The sequence below is a fragment of the Pseudorca crassidens genome, chromosome X, assembly GCF_039906515.1.
Source record: "Pseudorca crassidens isolate mPseCra1 chromosome X, mPseCra1.hap1, whole genome shotgun sequence".
Classification (NCBI taxonomy): Eukaryota; Metazoa; Chordata; class Mammalia; order Artiodactyla; family Delphinidae; genus Pseudorca; species Pseudorca crassidens.
The window spans coordinates 35083969-35104622 of NC_090317.1; the positions used below are offsets into that span (position 1 = coordinate 35083969).

Below are 20654 nucleotides of genomic sequence, written 5' to 3' on the forward strand. Positions count from 1 at the left end.
AGGAATCCGAATTGCAAAGTTCTCCCCAGACATTTTTGGGAACTGGTGGACTAGTTGAAAAGTGTTTAGCTGAGAGAAAAAGGAGCTGAGAAGTACTGATCATTCTAGGTGCCATGCTAAGTGCTTTATATGTGTCATCTCATTTGATCTTCACAGCTACCCTGAGAGGTAGGTGGTGTCACTTCTATTTTACCCATGGGGGACCTGAAACTCAGAAAGGTTAAATGACTTGCCTAGAGGTTTAGTCTATAAATGACAGGGCATGGTTTCAAATGCAGTTCCTTGTAACCCTCATCCCAGGCCCTTCTCCCTGCACCACATGACTTACCGAGCACACATGTGCCTGGTCCTGTCTCTACCCTCTGACTAAGTGGGAACCTTGGTCAAACACTTCATCTGGCTGCTCATTTGCTTCCTTATAACAATATTTCTGTCTCTGGTTGGGAGTTGATAAATGAATAATATAAATGAAAAAGGACTAAATGAAATAATGGATGGAAAAATTACCTTGTAAAATGGTAAAGTGCTATACACATATTGTATTATTTGTGGCATTGGTTATTGCTCAGGTAACTTGGGTCCCAGGAAAGTCTCTATGGTGTAGATACATGTGTTGACCAACGGAGCATGGATAGAAACAGCTGATGTTCAATGCTGGCGTTGCTGATACGGGGTAAAGTCAATGGCTGGAATGAGGGTGCATTCATTCCTGAGTTCTGAGGTAGGTTAGCTTGCCAGGTCTGGCCTTTTAACACTCGTAAGTTTTTGAATAGTATGTCAAAAATAGATAACAGTCACTCAATAAGCATATTCTGGACACTTACTATATACAAGCTGCTAAATGGACAACTGTACATAATTCATAGAATTCAAGAATACAGTCTTCAAGGAGCTTGTAGTTTATTTGAGGAGGCATGATATATATATACATATGCACACATATATATATGTGTATATATATATAAAACAACGGACATCTAACAAATACAACCATAATAATGTCAATCCCAAACCATAATGATGTCAGTCATCAGAAGGAATAAATACTGCTAGCAAAGGCATACAATGAGAACTCTATAATCTGTCTTCTTTCCCTTAGTATCAGTTATCTGGATAACAGACAACAGTTCCTGACTCTCTCTCTCTGTTCCTCAAGTTACTGCACACTGCTGTCTTGCTCTGTGGCCTAAGTGGCTTTTCAAAAGGGCAAATCTGATGTCATTCTCATTTTTTAGCAATGGTTCCCCATTGCCTTCAGGATAAAGTCCAGACTCCTTAGCATGGTCTATGGGGACCCTGGCCATCATTTCCATCACCACTCAAGCTGCTTTTGCCCAGTCACCCTGAAAATACCATGGTCCTTCAAACTTTTGCAACCTTTCATGTGTTCTTCCCTTGTTAGAAATACCTTTTTCCCCTTCCTCACCTACCTAACTTTTTACTTTTTCTTGAAAACTCCCTGCTCCCTTGAAACTGGATTTGATGCCCCTCATCTGTATCCTTATATCACTCTATGCTATAACACTTGTCACACCAATACTCTGTTTAGTTGTTTCACGTCTGTCTCTGGCGCCCTTTCACTCATCTGGTTTGTTGATCTTACATATCTGAGAACAACATGTTTAAAGTAGTTAACACAGTGCCTGGCACATAGATGCATTTGACCAATATTGGCTATTTCTATTCCAGTTACAGACTTAATTAGCTGAGAAAATTCAAATGGATGCAAGAAGAGGTCTATTGAGCAGATGTTAGAGAAGAGGGGCCAGTTTTTTAGAGGTCAAGTATCCTAGAGAACTCATGCTGAGTCAGAGAGGTCCAATACTTGATTAGATATTTTTTTTAAACCTGTCTCTTTGGGGAGAGTATGTGTTAGTCTGTTTGGGTTCCTATAGAGACACCAAAGACTGGGTAGCTTATAAACAACAGAATGTTTATCTCACAGTTCTGGATGCTGGGCAGTCTGAGATCAATGTGTCTGGTAAGGAAATGCTTCCTGATTTCATACAGGCCCATCTTCTCTCTGTGTCTTCACATGGCAGAAGGGGGCAAGGGAGCTGTCTGAGGTCTCTTTTATAAGGGAACTAATCCCATTCATTAAGGCTCTGCCCTCATGACCTAATCACCTCCCAAAGCCTCCACCTCCAAATACTATCACACTGGGCGTTAGCATTTAACATATGAATGGGGGGAACGCGGACTTTTAGTCTATGGCAGTTCCCAAAGATCTTCTGAGGAGCTGCTCCAAGGGTAGTTGATGGGCAGTATGAAGGACAACACAGAGTGACATGGAGGTTTTTTTCAGGGGCAAGTAGGAGTCAATCTTGGAAAAGATCCAGTAGCATAATTTAAATTGGCCTGAGACATAATTCCTCCCCCTCACCCCCAGTGGAATAAAAAGATGAGCAGAGTAGCTAAACCTCAGGCTAGTTATGCAAGAAACGATATAAGTAGGAAAGGCAGGCTGGCAAAGTATGAAGTTAAGTCAGAAACAAATGCTCAGTAGTGGTGAGGAAGATTTCAGTAAAAGGATTCAATTTGTTTAGCAGAAGTTTGTGTAAGAGAGAGAACAAAATCAATCAAATCAGGGCATCTCTGTCACCATGAGGATTTGACACTTTACTGAGTGAGTGCTGCCCTGACTTTCTAGCAAGTGCCCTGGTCTGCCCTTACCCTTTAGAGCATTGGGTTTGACCAAGACAGAGTTGGCAACTCACAATGTCCTGCCTCCCTAGCAGACCTGACTGAGCCAGCCAACTAGTGGCTACTAGCAATAATATGGTTACCTGAACTACTGAAGTTTTCAGAGGAGTTTGTTTGTTTGTTTGTTTGGTCTGTGGTTTGTTTGTTTCCTTCTTCTCTGGCAAGGGAGCCTGATAGGCTCCTGGAATCTTCAGTAGGTTCTGCGCCTCCAGTCTGGGCTCTTCCTGACACTCATATCCAGCCTAGAGAGTGAGAAGAGAGCCCATTCTCATGGCTTTGGCTATCTTTTTACTGGGGTCTGTGGTGGGTGTGGAGGGAAGGGTATTCGGCAATTACCTTTGAATTCATTGGCTTTGCTTTATCATTAACAATTATTCATCTGTACTGAATCCAGAAAGTTCTCTGCTCATTTAGCTTGGCCTTGGCTTGGCTACATTGAAAATGTTTTTGTGCTGCTACCTATGTAGACCTTAAAGTCAGCAGGATTTCTCAGAACAGATGGGACCACCAGCCTCTTCCAAAACCCTACTGTCTGCTTAGCACTAAATTCAGGTCCCTGTGGCAAAAAATATGTTGAATAAGCAAATAGCAACCTGCCCTCTTCCTCACCACGCCCCCCCCCCCGCTCCCCGCACCAACCATGCACACCAAACAGCAAGCGGTGGTGGGTTGGAGCTCTGGTTTCATAAGCTTAGATGGTGCCACAGTAATGGGAGCAGCACCTGGTTTTTCTGAGCTGGGTCTGCTTTGGAAAAAATAGGACTCTCATTAAGAAGAAGTCTGTTGAAGAGCTCAATCTCTTTAATCTCTTCACTCCTCAGTGTGTCTCGTGTTCTCTGAGTGTTCTAATCTTCTAATATTATCTCCACAAACTCCCCCTGCCTTTATTCTCATCCTCTTCCACCTACTGCATTGACCCTCCTTTAGTCTCTTTCTCTCCTTTGATCTCTCTCTAGTCCTTCCCCTCTCGATCTACTCTGTAGAATTCCAAAGGAACCTTGGGTGTCTCTCTAGCTGAGTATCTTGCCCTCAGGGCCAGTGCAATCAGCCTGATTTGATATGATGAAGGCTGTGAAGGCCCCCCAGGTGGCTCCCAGACAGACATCCGGCATATCTCGTATCTATCCTGTCCCTCTGCTCTGGGTGCTGAGGTTGAGGGCAATATGCTGGTTCCCACTGCAGGTCTTCCTCTGTCCATGTAGTCACTCCTTCCCTTATCTTGCTTCTCTAAGGCTAGAGTAGTGTCTCTCAAATTCCCTGATTATTGGAGTATCTTAGATGAAAAGAACAGATGTTAATATGGTACTCTCTGCATTCTACCTCAACCACCTCCCGACATCCTGACTCCATGAGTTCCTAGAATTTGTATCTCATCTTTGTATAGGAATTCAGTCTTCTCTCTACACCCTTGAGCTGTTTACCTCCTTAAAACAGCTTTATTCCTTCTTGCCCTACCCTAAGGCTTGCTTCTATCAGCCTCTCCCCTAGCACACTAATATCTTTGGCTTTTACCACTGATCCCAAGTCACAAGTAAGCCTTTTTCTGGAGTATTAGCTCTCAGAACTTGACTTTTGGCCACTCTTGCATCAAATCAAAACTTCATGTATCTGAAAATTCCATTACATTTCATCTAATCATAGTCAGTTTTCAAGGTGTTAGTGGTTGTTATTATTCTTTCTATATCCCTGCTTCTCTGTCTCCTCCTCCAACCTTTCAGGAGCCTAGAATTCCATCAGATGATTCTCTAAAATGTAAGACCTGAGAAACCCCAAAGACAGACTTACCTCACTCTTGTTTTTAATTAAGACTTTAATAAAACAGTTTAAGGTTCACAGCAAAATTGAGGGGAAAGTACAGAGATTTCCCATATGCCCTCTGCTCCCACATATGCACAATCTCTCACATTATCGACATCCTCCACCAGAATGGTACAACTGATGAAGCTACACTGACACATCATAATCATTCAAAGTCAATAGTTTACATTATGGCTCATTCTTGGTGTTGTACCTTCTATAGGTTTGGGCAAATGTATAATGACATGCGTCCATCATTACAGTATTTATCACACAGAGTATTTTCACTGCTCTAACAGTCCCCTGTGCTCTGCCTATTCATTCCTCCCTACATACCTCCAACCACTGATCCTCCATAGTTTTTCCTTTTCCAGAATGTCATATAGCTGGAGTTGTACAGTATGTAGTCTTTTGGGAATGGCTTCTTTCACTTAGTAATATGCATTTAAGGTTCCCCCATGTCTTTTCATGGCTTGAGAGCTCATTTCAGCACTGAATAATATTCCATTGTCTGGATGTACCACTGTTTATGTATCCATTTACCTAATGAAGGACATCTTGGTTGCTTCCAAGTTTTGGCAATGATGGATAAAGTTGCTGTAAACATCTGTGTGCAGGTTTTTGTGTGGGCATAAGTTTTCAACTCATTTGGGTAAATACCAAGTAGCATGATGGCTGGGTCATATGGTATGAATATGTTTAGTTTTGTAAGAAACAGTCAAACTGTCTTCCAAAATGGGCGCACTCTCGTTTTATGCCTTTCCCCTCTTCCTTCAAGGAGGACTCTTTTCTTTGGATTACTTCTCTGGCATTTATGGCTTCTGAGCTAGAACTATGACCATGCTTCCTGCAGAGAAATATTCTCTGTCAGACTCATTCTTACTCTAATTCCCAACTCTGACACCCACACCAGTGTTGGACCCCACAAAAAGCATTGGCTTGTGGCTAACCCTTCCCACTAATGAACCATTGACAGCTGGCCAGACACCAAGTCCCTGAAGAGCATAGGACTGGGGCTCTAGGGGGAGGGTCAGTTTAAGTAGCAGACAGTGATAATTTGTTCTCTAAACAGCAGAGATATAATAAGATAACTTAATGCTAAATCAAAGGAAATAGAGTCAAACTCCAAGCCAATTTGATTTGCAACTTGGAATAAAAGCAACGTGTCTTGATTTAAATGTCAGGCCCACTGCTGAGTGATGATTTAATAACTTTTATGAGGGATCTTGTCACAGCAAATTCAACACTGGAATAGAATGACTCACAGATAGGGTGTTAGAAATGATACAGAAGAGCACAAAAAGGAACAGGCTTATCTCAGGGCTTATCCAAAAGCTTTGCGTAAAGCTAATCTGCAGTTAGGACCTTTTCTCTCCCCCATCCACCCAATCTTTCTCTTCACAGACACCTATGCATGTATGTAGACACAATCCCCAGGTGTGATGTCAGCTCACTGAAGTATTTTCTGGGGACACAGGTCCTTGAACAATTCTAGCATGGAATTGCATTCAGTGCATTCTATCTAAAAGGCAAGGCAGCAGTGAGCCTGGCTATTTCTGAAGAGGATCTCAAAACCTCATCTGGTCCTATTGCTCTATCTTTACACAGGTACTTAATTATTTTCTCTCATTTTAAGGGCAAGAGAGCTGAGATCCAGTAGGGTTAAGAGATTTCTTCAAAGAAAGAAACGTCATATATCTCTTGACTCCCAGGGAATTTGTAGGTCCTTCTCAATACCTTGTGAGATCTCTCTCCTTGACCTTCTCCAGCCTCCCTGGGCTAGCACACTAGAATGCTCAAGGCTGACCAGGCCCCACTTTCAGCCAGCTTCCCAGGTCAGTAAGGAAACATGCACAGCTGTTCTTAAGGGAGAAGGATCCATTCTGCTCTGGTAATCTTTCAGTCACTAAGATTCGTTTTGGAGGTAATTCGAAGTATAAACATGTGGTGTTTGCCTAAATGATGGTTGATAAACCTTGAAAATATTAACATTTTTGGCCAGATCATTTTTTGTTGTGGGAGGCTGCTTTGTGTATTGTTGGATGTGTCAACAGCATCCCTGGCCTCTGGTTAACCGGTCCCTGCCTGTAGCATAAAACTACCTCCAATCCCTTTTACACAGAGCTTTTAGGTTAATCTTCCCAAACTGTACGTCCAACTCAGTGGTTCTTAATGGAAAGCAATCCACCCCCTACCCTGACCCCACACCTCCACCCCCAGGGACATCTGTTTGGCAATGTCTGTCAATATTTTTGGTTTCCACAGTTCAGTGGTGGAGGGGTAATTTGCAGACATCTAGTAGGTGGAGGTCAGGGTGTTACAATGCACAAAACAACACTCCCCCCCCCCATTACAACAAAGAATTTTTTGGCCTAAAATGTCAATAGTGCCAAGGTTGAGAAGCCTTGCTGTATCATACCATTCTCTGATCAGAAACTTTCCATTGTTCTCCACTCCTTGTGGGAAAGATGACAGATTTCATGGTCCTTCCTGGTCTAGATTCAACTTATTATTTGCCATCTACAGCTTCTTTTCTGAAACATGTGATCTGCTTTCTCGCTTATATAACTTTGCTCACACCAACCTCTCCCCCTGCACAGAATGCCCACGTCCCACTATTAAAGTCTGGTTGAAATGCTATCTCCTCTATAAAGTCCTATCTGAGCCTGAATCCTCTCAGCTACAAATAATTCTTTCCCTGGATGTTACTGGACTATTTTACTCAGATGTCTCTTAAAGCATTTATCACATTCATAGTAGAATGGAAAATTTGAATTAAAAGTTGCTTTTAGAAATCTCTCCAGTAAAATTCCCTTCACTTTAAGAAAAGGAAATTGAGACCAAGAAAGGTGGAGTGATTAGTTGAAGGTATCATACTGTCTCATAAAACTTGGACCATAGTAATTTGTATCCTTGACTCCACTCTCCTGGCATGGTTGAAACGGATGACCATGGACTTAGTCTTGGCATTCAAATCTCAACTCTGACATTCGTAAGTTGGTAAAGTAATTTACCTTTCTGAGATTCGGTTTCCTCAGCTCTGAATGGAAATAATTATGGCTGTTGTGAGAATCAAATAAGATGGTGTATTCAGAATGTATGGCACATAGTAGGTACTTGATAAATATTTGTCAGGTGAATAGAAGGATCAACTATACTTCAAGGAATAGAAGTTAGGGATTGGTGATGGTCCATGGGACTTCACTAAAAGGTGATTGGAGGTAAAGTGTGGTAGTTCATTGCCACTACTCCCTACATTTGCATCCTTCCATAGAAAACACGAGTTCCTCTGTAAGCCATCAGACCAGTGTCCAAGCTTTCTGTGGAGTAGGTGAGTAATGACAGCAGCTCTCAACTTGGAAATGTAGTCCTTAAAAGGTTTGCTTTTTTTTTCCCTTTTGCAGTGCTAGTCATGTAACATCTCTGTTCCCTCAAGCAGATAACAGGTAGGGTTGTAGGGAGGGGACTGGATAGAAGATATATTTCCTCTGTTTCTCTTTGGTTTCCTGTGTGGCAGCAGCCTTGGCCTTAGATGCTGTTCAGTGGCCTAATAGGCATCTCTGTGAGAGGAAGCTCTGCACTTGGGGTGGCAAAGGGGGCACTTTGGTGTTGGTTCCTAGCCCAGTGATACCTGGTTCTGACTTGACTTCAGTAAGGTTTATTAAGGCCTTTCTAGCTAGCTCTTCACTCTTGAGCTGCCCACTGTGTCAGCTTTCTTCCTGCTCAGGGCTTTGGAGTAATGGCATGCTATGCATTTATTCCTTTCATTTACAGAAACAAGTCTTTCCCTGGTCCCAGGGTGCATGTACCTAATAGAAAACGCCCTGCTGCTCCAGTGGGGGGATGAACTGACAGGCAACTGAAGAAACAGAATGAGACTTCTGATGCCTCTCTAGACTAGCCTGGGAGCATGCGAGAGAGGAGGAAGCTTCCCAACAGTGGGCCCACCCCAAGAGCTAGCGCCTGTCTACTCTGCTATGTGAGCACAGAATTTTGTTGGAGGAGGCTAGGAGAGAAGCTCAGGTGAGCCTATTGCAAATTGATTTAGGAGCTCCCTCTTTAGAGCTTACAGGTTAAGTGTCCTATAAGAGGAAAATGGCTTTTGGGAGTATGAGGAAAAGAGTAGAGGGCAGAGAACCAGATTGAAAGTAAAGATACTTGGTCTGGATCCCTGCCTCTAACCTCTGCTTCTGAGAGGGTTCCTAGGGCTTTTGATTGAGCCTCACATTCTTGTCTGTGAAGTGGGTGCAATACAGCCTGTAGCCTTCCTTCCAAGGATTGTAAAAGTTGAAGGTTTGCCCATCTCTAGAATTTTCACTCTGTGATACACAAAGCATTATATAAAACCTCCTACTTTTACTGAGTGAGTGAGTCAGTGTCTAAAAGGAGGTATGACAAGGTTGGAGGGGGGGAATCCAGATCTATTGGCTGCTTGCTTCAACATCTTATTTTTCAGTTCACTCTTCCCAGAGTTCCACTATTATTATTCACGTTGAGGTTACTTTGTAGATAGTTGGATTCCTTTCTTTAAGAAGGCTTCTCAAAAAAAAAAAAAAAAAAAAAAAGAAGGCTTCTCTTTCAGATTTACCCCCTCTCTCTGAAGATTGCATTGTTTCAATAGCTACTGTTGTTGCTCTCACCATGAGTTTGGGTGGGGCTATGGGACTTCAGGAAATCATATGACTGCCTAAGTCTATTGGTAAAGTACCATCTCCTCTGAAGAACTAAGATTTGACACTTGCCATGGGAGAGTATAAGGAATTCATTAATTCATTCAGGTACAGAAGGAAAGGTACACTGTACTAATGAGGGCTTTTGATGGAATTTGACTTAGGGATGTCAAGCAAGGCTTCACTAAGGAATTAATGATTGAGTTGAGCTCTGAAGAATGGTTGAACATTCACTAGGCAAAGAGAGTGGTGGGAAGTGTATGTGTACATGTGTACATGCACTAAGCATTTTAGGCAAAGGGAACAGAATGTGCATAGGCCTTATAGCACATTCCAGAAACAAATAGAATAGCTGATTTTATAATTTTAATTCAAAATTTAAGTCATAAGTTTGGGTGTTAAGGGTTAAAAATGCAAGTGTATCCATCTTTTTTTTTTAAACATCTTTATTGGAGTATAATTGCTTTACAATGGTGTGTTAGTTTCTGCTTCACAACAAAATGAATCAGTTATATATATACATATGTTCCCATATCTCTTCCCGCTTGCGTCTCCCTCCCTCCCACCCTCCCTATCCCACCCCTCCAGGCGGTCACAAAGCACCAAGCTGATCTCCCTGTGCTATGCGGCGGCTTCCCACTAGCTATCTACCTTACATTTGGTAGTGTATATATGTCGGTGCCTCTCTCTCGCTTTGTCACAGCTTACCCTTCCCCCTCCCCATATCCTCAAGTCCATTCTCTAGTAGGTCTGTGTCTTTATTCCTGTGTTACCCCTAGGTTCTATCTTTGAAGTATTGTTAGGCTAAATCATACTGAGCACCCAGTGTTGACAGAGCATGGGAGCGTTATCAAGAAAGAAACAAATACATTCACTCTGTTGAGCCAACAATCTGGAAGGGGGTAAAGAGTAGGTGAAAACTGCATGATATAAAAATCTTCCTTCCAACATTTTGCCTAACAAGTACACCTACATAAGGGGTATATAGATGAATTTCTGGAGGGCTACTTGGTTGAGGTGACTCGAGCCCACTGGGGTTAGTTAGGGAAGACTTCCTGGAGGTGCTGAGTCCTGAAGAGTATTCTGAGGAAGATATGAATTGGTGAATAAGAGGAAAGATATGAATTGGTGAATAAGAGGAAAGAAGATGTTTATGTCAGGAGAGACAGCATGAGTGATGACTTGGTGGTAGAAAGATTATTTCTGAGGTAGGAAATTTGGGATAAATTAGCCTGGCCCTAATGAAAAAGCAAAGCAGCCTGACTTGGGGGCATCTTAGACTCTTTATATAACATGGCAACCAGACAATTAAAAGAAGGAAAATTAGGTTCCCTGGGAACCATGTGAAGAGAAATAATTGGTTATTGAAAAATAAATTGTCATGAGGGGAGATCAATCAAGATGGTGGAGTGAGAGGACATGAGGCTCACCTCCCCCCATACAAACATCAAAAATGCATCTATATGGGGAAAAATTCTCGCTGAAAATCATCTGGAAACTGGCAGAAGGACTCCTGCACAACCAAGTCTGTACAAAAGATACACATGTAATTGGGTAGGAAGGGAAGAAAAGTGATCGGGTCAGGACCTACGTCCCTGGGAAGGGACTCAGAGGAAAAGGGAGAATGCAAAGATGGAGACCCAACTTGAGGATTGACCAGTGAGAGACACAGATTGTGTGCCCCAGTCCCGGGGTCTTATGCATAGGAGACAAGCCACCTTGGCTGGTTGGAAAACCAAAGGGACTAGCAGGAGGGCTAGTGGGAAGCCTGGACTCTGTTCTTGAGGAGCATGTGCTTGTGTATGCATGCTTGCTTGCCCCCTAAGTGGGGCAGAGAGAGGTCTGCTCTGGTGGCTGCTGAGTTTCCCACAACTGCCCCACTGCTTCCCAGCCCAAGCTAAACAACACTCCAGCCCCACCCACTCCACATCATAGTGCAGCACTGGATCTGGGGCAGCCACAAGTGAGGAGAAGAATTGACCATGGGATACAGAGGTGATCAGGTCTCAGGGCAGAACCTCGGTGGAACAGCAGTGGCTGGAACAGCAGTGGCTACCATTGGCGCTTACTCAAGCAGTGCATCAGAAGCAGCCTAGACCTCTGATGGTGGCCATTCCACTATAGCTCACCCCCAAGTATACACTGACAGTTCACATGGGCCCTGCCTGTCTTGTGGTGTGGCTCCACAACAAGGTATGGGTGGCAGCTATGAGAGACAAAGGGGACTTGCACCTGAGGCTGTGTCTGAGGAGAGAGAGGAAACAATTGCAGGCGCCTGTACAGGCAGCACATCGGAGACAGCTTGGATCTCTGTCTGTGGCTGACTTGAGCAGAGAGCCTGCACAGGGCCCCTTTGCTTCAGCACTCCCCATCTCTGGGGCAAGGATCCTAGTTTGGGGAGAGGGGAAAAGACACACATAAAGGCAACAGAGCCAGCTTGGGCTCAAACTTCAGGGCTTCTGCTCCAGCAACATGGGATCAGATCCCACCCTTGATAGGGTGGTGACAGCCACTGAGCAGAGGGGAAGTCCCACCTCACAGTGGCTCCAGCTCTAGCCCCTCCATCTCCAGCCCAAACACATGGAGATGAAGCAACATGCTACTAAAAAACAATGGGTTGGGACTTCCCTGGTGGTCCAGTGGTTAAGACTCTGAACTCCCAATGGAGGGGGCACAGGTTAAATCCGTGGTCAGGGAACTAAGATCCCGCATGCCACACAGCTCAGCAAAAAAAAAAAAAAAAAAAAAAAAAGGGTCAATGAAGAAATCAAAGAGTAAATCAGAAAATACCTTGAGACAAATGAAAGTGGAAACACAACACTCCAAAATCTATGAGATGCAGCAAAAGCAGTTCTAAGAGGGAAGTTTATAGCAACAAAGGCCTTCCTCAAGAAAAAAGAGAAATCTCAATTAAACAACCTAACCTACCACCTAAAGGAATTAGAAAAAGAACAAACAAACAAAAAAAAGCCCAAAGGGCTTCCCTGGTGGCTCAGTGGTTGGGAGTCCGCCTGCCGACGCAGGGGACGCGGGTTCATGCCCCAGTCCGGGAAGATCCCACATGCCGCGGAGCAGCTGGGCCTGTAAGCCATGGCCGCTGAGGCTGCGCGTCCGGAGCCTGTGCTCCGCAACGGGAGAGGCCACAACAGTGAGAGGCCCGCATACCGCAAAAAAAAAAAAAAAAGCCCAAAGTCAGCAGAGGAAGGAAATAATAAAGATCAGAGAGGAAATAATTAAATAAAGATTAAAAAATAGAAAAGATCAATGAAACCCAGATCCATTTTTTGAAAAGATAAACAAAACTGATAAAATTTGTTCACCAAGAATAAAAGAGAGAAGGCCCAGGTAAACAAAATAAAAAATGAAAGAGGAGAAATAACAACTGATACCACAGAGATACAAAAAATAATGAGAATATTATGAATAGTTATATGCCAACAAATTAGACAGCCTAGAAGAAAGAAAATTTCTAGAAACATACAACCTGCCAAGATTGAATCAAGAAAAAACAGATAATTTGAACAGACTGATCACTAGTAGTCAAATTGAATTTGTAATTTAAAAATCCCCTGCAAACAAAAGTCCAGGACTTGATGGCTTCACATAGGAATTCTATTGTATCAAACATATAAAGAAAAATGATACCTATCCTTCTCAAACTATTCATAAAATTGAAGAGGAGGGAACACTCCCTGATTCGTTCTATGAAGCCACCATTACCCTGATACCAAAAGCAAACAAAGATACAAAAAAAAAAAAAAGAAAATTATAGGCCAATATCTTTATGAACATAGATGCAAAAATCCTCAACAAAATATCAGCAAACCAAATTCAACAATATATAAAAAGTATCATACACTGTGATCAAGTGGGATTTATTCCAGGGATGCAAGAACGCTACAATATTCACAAATCATTCAATGTGATACATGAATTAATAAAAGAAAGGATAAATATCACATGATCACCTCAAAAGATGCAGAAAAAACGTTTGACAAAATTCAGTATCCATTCATGATAAAAATTCTCATCAAAGTGGGTATAGAGTGAACGTATCTCAGTATAATAAAGATCATTTACAGCAAACCCACAACTAATATCATACTCAACAGTGAAAAGCTGAAATCCTTTCCTTTAAATTCAGGAACAAGCCAAGGATGCCCACTCTTGTCATTTCTATTTAACATAGTATTGGAAGTACTAGCCACAGCAATCAGACAAGAAAAAGAAATTAAAAGCATCCAAATTGGAACGAAGAACTAAAACTGTCACTACTTACAGATGACATGATACAACGTAGAGATAACCCTAAAGTCTCCACCAGAAAACAATTAGAACTAATAAGTGAATTCTATAAAGTTGCAGGATATGAGATTAATATACAGAAATCTGTTGCTTTTCTATACATTGTTAAAGAACTATCAGAAAGAGAAAGTAAAAAAAATCAGTTTTAAAATTGCATCAAAAAGAATAAAATACATAGGAATAGACTTAAGCAAAGAGGTTAAAGACCTATACTCTGAAAGCTATAAAACATTGATGAAGGAAATAGAAGATGAAACAAAGAAATGGAAACCTATTTCATGCTCTTGAATTAGAAGAATTAATATTGCTAAAATGGCCATACCACAGAAAGAAAGAAATCTACAGATTTAATGCAATCCCTATTAAAATACCCATGATATTTTTCACCGAGCTAGAACACATAAACCTAAAATTCATATGGAACTACAAAAGACTCCAAATTGCCAAAGCAATCTTCAGAAAAAAGAACAAACCTGGAGGTATAACCCTCCCAGATTTCAGGCTATACTATAAAGCTACAATAATCAAAACAGCATGGTACTGGCACAAAAACAGACACATAGATTAATGGAAGAGAATAGAGTGCCCAGAAATAAACCCACACACTTATGGTCAATTAATTTATGACAAAGGAGGCAAGAGTATACAACAGTCTCTTTAATAAATGGTGCTGGCCTCTATTTACAATAGCCAGGACATGGAAGCAACCTAAGTGTCCATCAACAGATGAGTGGATAAAGAAGATGTGGCACATATATACAATGTAATATTAGCCATAAAAAGAAACGAAATTGAGTCATTTGTAGTGAGGTGGATGGACCTAGAGTCTGTCATACAGAGTGAAGTAAGTCAGAAAGAGAAAAACAAATACCGTATGCTAACACATATATATGGAATCTAAGAAAAAAAAAGGTCATGAAAAACCTAGGGGCAATACGGGAATAAAGACACAGACCTACTAGAGAATGGAGTTGAGGATACAGGAAGGGGGAAGGGTAAGCTGGGACAAAGTGAGAGAGTGGCATGGACATACATACACTACCAAATGTAAAATAGATAGCTAGTGGGAAGCAGCCACATAGCACAGGGAGATCAGCTCGGTGCTCTGTGACCACCTAGCAGGATGGGATAGGGAGGGTAGGAGGGAGGGAGATGAAAGAGGGAAGAGATATGGGGATATATGTACATGTATAACTGAGTCACTTTGTTATAAAGCAGAAACTAACACACCATTGTAAAGCAATTATACTCCAATAAAGATGTTAAAAAAAAAACTAATCTAGCCAGTAACTTATAACAAATGTCTTGTGATCTTGTTTTGAGAATAAAGAGATGTAAACTGTTAAAAAAAAAACTGGTGCTGGGAAAACTGGACTGCTACATGTAAAACAGTAAGATTTCCTCATACCATATACAAAAATAAACTCAAAATGGGATAAAAATCTAAATGTAAGACCTGAAACCATAAAATTCCTAGGAGAGAACATAGGTAAAACACTCTTTGACATAAATTGTAGCAATGTCTTTTTTGTATCTGTCTCCCAAGGCAAAAGAAATAAAAAGCAAAACTAAGCAAATGGGACCTAATTAAATTTAAAAGCTTTTGCCCAGCAAAGGAAACTGTCAACAAAATAAAAAGACAACCTATGAAATGGAGGAAAGTATTTGCAAATGATATGGCCTGCAAGTGGTTAATATCCAAAATATACAAATAGCTCATATAACTTAATATCATAAAAAGGAACAACCCAGTCAAAATTGTACAGAAGATCTGAATAGACATTTTCCCAAAGAAGACATACAGATGGCCAACAGGCACATGAAAATATGCTCAATATTGCTAATTATCAGAGAAATTCAAGTCAAACAAAAAATGAGACATCACCTCACACCTGTCAGAATGGCTATCATCAAAAAGTCTACAAATAACAAATGTTAGTGAGGATATAGAGAAAAAGGAACACTTGTACTCTGTTGGTGGGAATATAAATTGCTGTAGACACTATGGAAAACAGTTTGGAGAGTCCTCAAAAAACTACTATATGACCCAGCAATTCCACTCCTGGGTATATATCAGGAAAAAACAAAAACACTAGTTCAAAAAGATACGTGCACCCCAATGTTCATAGCAGCACTATTTATACTCCATCATAAAAAAGAATGAAATTCTGCCATTTGAAGATACATGGATGGACCTAGAGAATATTATGCTTAGTGGTTTGTCAGACAGAGAAAGACAAATACTGTATGGTATCACTTATATGTGGAATCTAAAATAATAATACAAATGAACGTACATGCAAAACAGAAACAGACTCACAGATATGGAATACCAACTTCGTTACCAGTGGGGAGAGGAAAGGGGGGAGAGACAAGACAGGGGTATGGGATTAAGAGATACACACTACTGTGTATAAAATAGAGAAGCAACAGGATATATTCTATAGCACAGGGGATTATAGCCATTATCTTATAATAACTTTTAATGGAGTATAATCTGTAAAAATACTGAGTCACTATGTTGTACACCTGAAACTAATATAATCTTGGAAATCAACTATACTTCAATTAAAAAAAGTACATTGTCATGAAGATCAGTCTTGACATCCCCACCTGACTGACTATAGTCAGGACTCACTTTCTGCAAGACTGTGAGGTAGGTGAAAGTCACTGCCCACCTTTTTTTCTCAGAATTCCTTTGCAATTTTGTATCACTGGACATCTACTCCAATTTCTGGAGTCCTATTTGCTTAAGCACTTGATTTTAGCAGTTATTTATTACTCTGATCCCTTGTAATATAATAGCTTTCTTTCTTTGGGCATTGACCTTTTCTGACGGATCTCTGAAAAAACTCAAACACTTCAAAGGAAAGAATCTACCTCTGGTAGAATGAATGATAAGTTGTGGGGTGGATATTTTTGAGCAGGTGACCTTTCCCATTATCCTTCAAACTGAAGCTACCCCTTAGAAGCTTGGCCTTGATTCCCATGCATATTTCCTCCCTGGATGTTGAAAAATTAGGTTAGGATAGAGACACGTGGTACGGAGCAAGGGATTTGATTTTGCCTGCAAATTTCCTGATGATACAGGATATAGTTCTCTGAAAACAGTCCATGAACTGTAATATATCAGTGTAGTTAAAACTGTGGAGCTTCAGAGTCAAGATGAGCCAGGGTTTATATCCCGGCCCTACCACTTTCTGTGTGATTTTTCACAATTAACTTAACCTGTACCTTGGTTGCCTCATCTTGTCTAAAACAGGGATAATAAGAGTAGCTAACTCATATAGTTACTATAATGATCAATGAAATATATGTCTAAAGAGCTTAGCATAGTTCTTGACACTTGATCAAGTTGTTCTTGTCATCACTGTCATTAGCATCACCACCACTGCCACCACCAACATCACCCCCAGGTTCCTACTGTAACAGAATAAAATTTTATAACCTCTTGCTGAAGCTAATACCAGCCATCAGCAAGGGAGGAAAGAGTAAGCCCACCCGCATTCAATGTTTCCTACTCTCACTTTAACCCTAACGTCTCAAAGAGAATGTATGAGAAGACACTCTAACCCTCATGTCTCTGTCCCTGTTTCCACAGGTACCTGTCGGCTTGGCTGGGCATACTACTGTGCTGGAGGTGGCGCAGCTGCAGCCATGTTGATCTGCACCTGGCTCTCTTGCTTTGCTGGAAGACACCCCAAGCCTGTCATGTTGGTGGAGAGCATCATGAGGAACACCAATTCTTATGCCATGGAGCTTGACCACTGCCTCAAACCTTGAGCTTTAGCAGAAGATTGGAGAGGGTGGGAAAGAGGAGGGAAGGGAGCCTTGAAAAGAGGTACTAAGACGAGGCCAGTTCCTACCCACTTGCCAGTAGTGTAACCCAGTGTTTGCATGCTTTTTAACTCCCCAGTCATTCATTTTCGGTTTCCCTTAAACCAGTGGGTCAGTGGCTATTTACAAAATTCATCAAGAACAATAATTCTCAGACTTCCCTGGCGGTCCAGTGGTTAAGACTTCGTGCTTCCAATGCAGGGGGCGTGGGTTCGATGCCTGGTCGGGGAACTAAGATCCTACGGTGTGGCCAAAAAAAAGAAAAATAATTCTCTCTAATGTTTACCTAGCTGGTGAGTGCCCACTAGCCCCCAACTCCCAAAGTGCTCCTTCATACAAAATGATAAGAAAGATCCTCAGTTGAGAGGTAACTGCACAGTCAAGCAGCTCTTCAGAGCTCTACAGCTCCTATCACTTACCCCAAAGCTTAAAGTTTGGGTAAAAACACTTGTGCATGAAGGGGCCATGAGATGGACAGGGATGGTTCCTACCACTCCATTCCTTTGGTCATCCCCTGATACTTATTGCCATCTCCAAACATCTATGGAGTGCCACTGCCCCAATTTTTGTGACTTTCTCAGGACTATACCTTGACTCGTCCTCTTTTTTCCTGTTTTTCTTCCTTGCCGGTTGTGAGCAAGCTTATGGGGAGGGTGACTCCCAATGGGGAAAACACTAATCAAGGATGCTTGCATATAGTCTAAGACCCCTTCCTCATAATGCTTTAGAATATTCATAAAAGTTCATTTTGTGTTCTGGCTGGGTGACTGGCATCACAATAGTGGCAAGTATTCCCTAGTCCCTTATAGATACAGAAATGGTGTTCATCAAATGTTCTGAGCAGAGACTAGCCTTTGTTGTGTGCTCAATAAACACAAATTCAGAATGATGATGACAAGGATGTTTCTGCTGGTTCCTTACTGAAATTCCTATTAGAGTTCATTTTTATTGACAAGGAAATCCACAGTGGCCTTTTGCCCCTATAGTCATTCCTAGCATGACACACATTTCTCTACTTGTTTCAAAGACTATTCATCAAGTGCTTTCCCTTCCATCTGGGGTGAATTAGACATAAAAGAACAGAGTCCTGATGTCACCTAAGGCTGATGTATTTTTAGGCTTGGCCTCCATCCCATCTGTGCTCAAGGCTGATGGATGGTGTAGAAGAACTTGGTGTCTCTCAGGGACAGAATTTGTCTCCCCCACTCCTCCCTAATTAATTCAGGCTAGCTCTATTGCTCCATAACTATAGCTTTAGGGAGTAGGGAAGGCCTGTGACACAAAAGGCCAGCTCATCTCTTTCTATTCTTAATCACTCCAGAGTGGTTTCGGTACAGCCCGATACAGCCCTACCTGGAAGGAGAGAAATGGCAAAAAATGTTCTCATTAGTTATATGCCATCCCAAGAAGGGTCAGGGTCCATATATCGGCCTTATGCAGGTAAGTGAATTCAAGCATACACTCCATTCATGAGCTCATTCATTCATTTAATCACTCATTCAGGACACACTTTTTGAATATCCTACTGTATGCCACATTCTGTGCTAAGCACTGGGGGAAAAAAAAGATACAGTTTCTCACCCTAAAAGTGAAAGGGTATTGACAGACATGTAGATAAATATTGCCAAACAGTGTGTTACATGCTACCAAGTGAAGGGCTGGGGGCTAAAGGATCACATAGAGGGGCTATTAAACCAACTTGGGGTGAAGGGGTTCATGGGAAAGATTTCTAGAAAAGATGATGCCTAAGATGAGTCTGAGAGATGAATAGGGGGAGTTAGTCAGCAAAGGCTAAGTGTGTACCATACAAGGGAATGTGGAAAGCAGGGCATGGAGACATGAGAAAACACGACCCCATCACAAGAATGATGAACAGAGGTGTGAAAAGGGAGGAGGCAGAAGCTGAAGCTGAAAAGGGAAATACCAATGGGATCTTCTACACTAGGGTAAGGAGTTTGGATTTTATCCTAAAGGAGGGCCATTGAAAGGGAAGTGACGTGAACATATTTGTGTTTCAAAGATCAGTTTGACTAATGTGAGGAGAATGGAAGAAAATAGGGAGAGACTATAGATATTTCAATAATCTAGGTATAAGAAAATCAAGTCCTGAATTAAGATAGTGACTGTGGAGCTGGAGCAAATGGATGAATTTGAAAGAAGATATTTAGAATATTTTGTTACCTACCAGAATTAACATATCTTATTAATAATTTTATACTGAGTAAATGTTGAAATGATAATATTTTGGGTATATTGGGTTAAATAGAGCATATTAAAATTTCAAAAAGATATCTAGGAAGTAGATCCCATGGTACTTGATGTCTAATGGATATGGTAGGTGAGGACAAGTGAAAATTTTGGCATGATCGCTCTGAGATGTGGGCTATCACCGAGATGGGGAATACCGTAGGAATAACAGATAGTAAGGAACTGATGATTGGATTCATGTCAAGTATCATCTTCCCCATGGAACTGGATTAAGTGTTTAAGGTAAAGCAAGTTGAACATATCTCACTGGGAGGAAAGCAATGTAATTAGGTTTGCAGCATCCCCTCTCCCCAAGACAGATGACTAAGAACAGGTAAAACAAAAATGGAACCGGCTCAAACTTCATTTTTATTGTGTAGGCACAATAATGCAACCTTAAATTAGGAGAGCTCAATGTATGGAGAATATGTCAGGTGTTTGAGGAAATGCAGATCAGTCTCTTTCGAAAAGGCAATCGGATCAGGTGATCTTTCTTCTCAGGGTAGGGAACCTTCTGGAATTCTGCGGGATAGGATTTGTGAAAGGGATATAAGCGTTTAAGTCAGGGTATTGGCAGGAAAGAGATGGTATACTCAAGGAGTTTTCCTAGCTGAGCTTAATGAAGGGGCTATTTATGGTGGTGTGGGTAAAATTCAGGGAATCTACAGTGATGGTGAGGCATACAGAGGCGATGCATGGCGGGGAGCTGTTATCACCCCAAAGACTGAAGGGACAAGGGGAAGTAACTGTGTTATTGGAACCCAACAAGAACTGTAGCCATGCAAGAAGGGCTGCCTGATAGGAGCTGTGTCTTTAGGTAGCACAGTGTGAACTCTGCCCAAATGTAACACAGCTAGGAGGCAGACAGGAGCACAAAATCTTTATCTCCCTCTCTTCCCGCTCTCTGATCTCCTCCCAATGCTCACCATTAGCCAGACCCAGCCAGATGCCAGCTGGCAAAAAAGGCTGTTGCTACAGTCCATTGAGGTTAGCCTCCTTTGTCACAGAGCATGGAGTAGAAGGGCAGAGAATGGACCTTGCGGGTGTGAGTGGCAAATGGAAAATAACAGCTCAGTGAGTTTTCTCAGCTCCCGT

At 41.7% G+C, this 20654-nt stretch overlaps 1 protein-coding gene across 1 annotated transcript in view; it reads left to right on the forward strand.

Moving 5' to 3' along the window:
- The window catches only part of LHFPL1 (LHFPL tetraspan subfamily member 1), a 43100-nt gene extending 24942 nt beyond the window's left edge, over window positions 1–18158 (forward strand). The window contains exon 3 of the mRNA XM_067722986.1: window positions 17077–18158. Coding sequence (XP_067579087.1) covers window positions 17077–17258 — 182 coding nt within the window. The 3' untranslated portion in view covers window positions 17259–18158. The remainder of the gene's footprint in view (window positions 1–17076) is intronic.
- Window positions 18159–20654: the final 2496 nt, after the last annotated feature.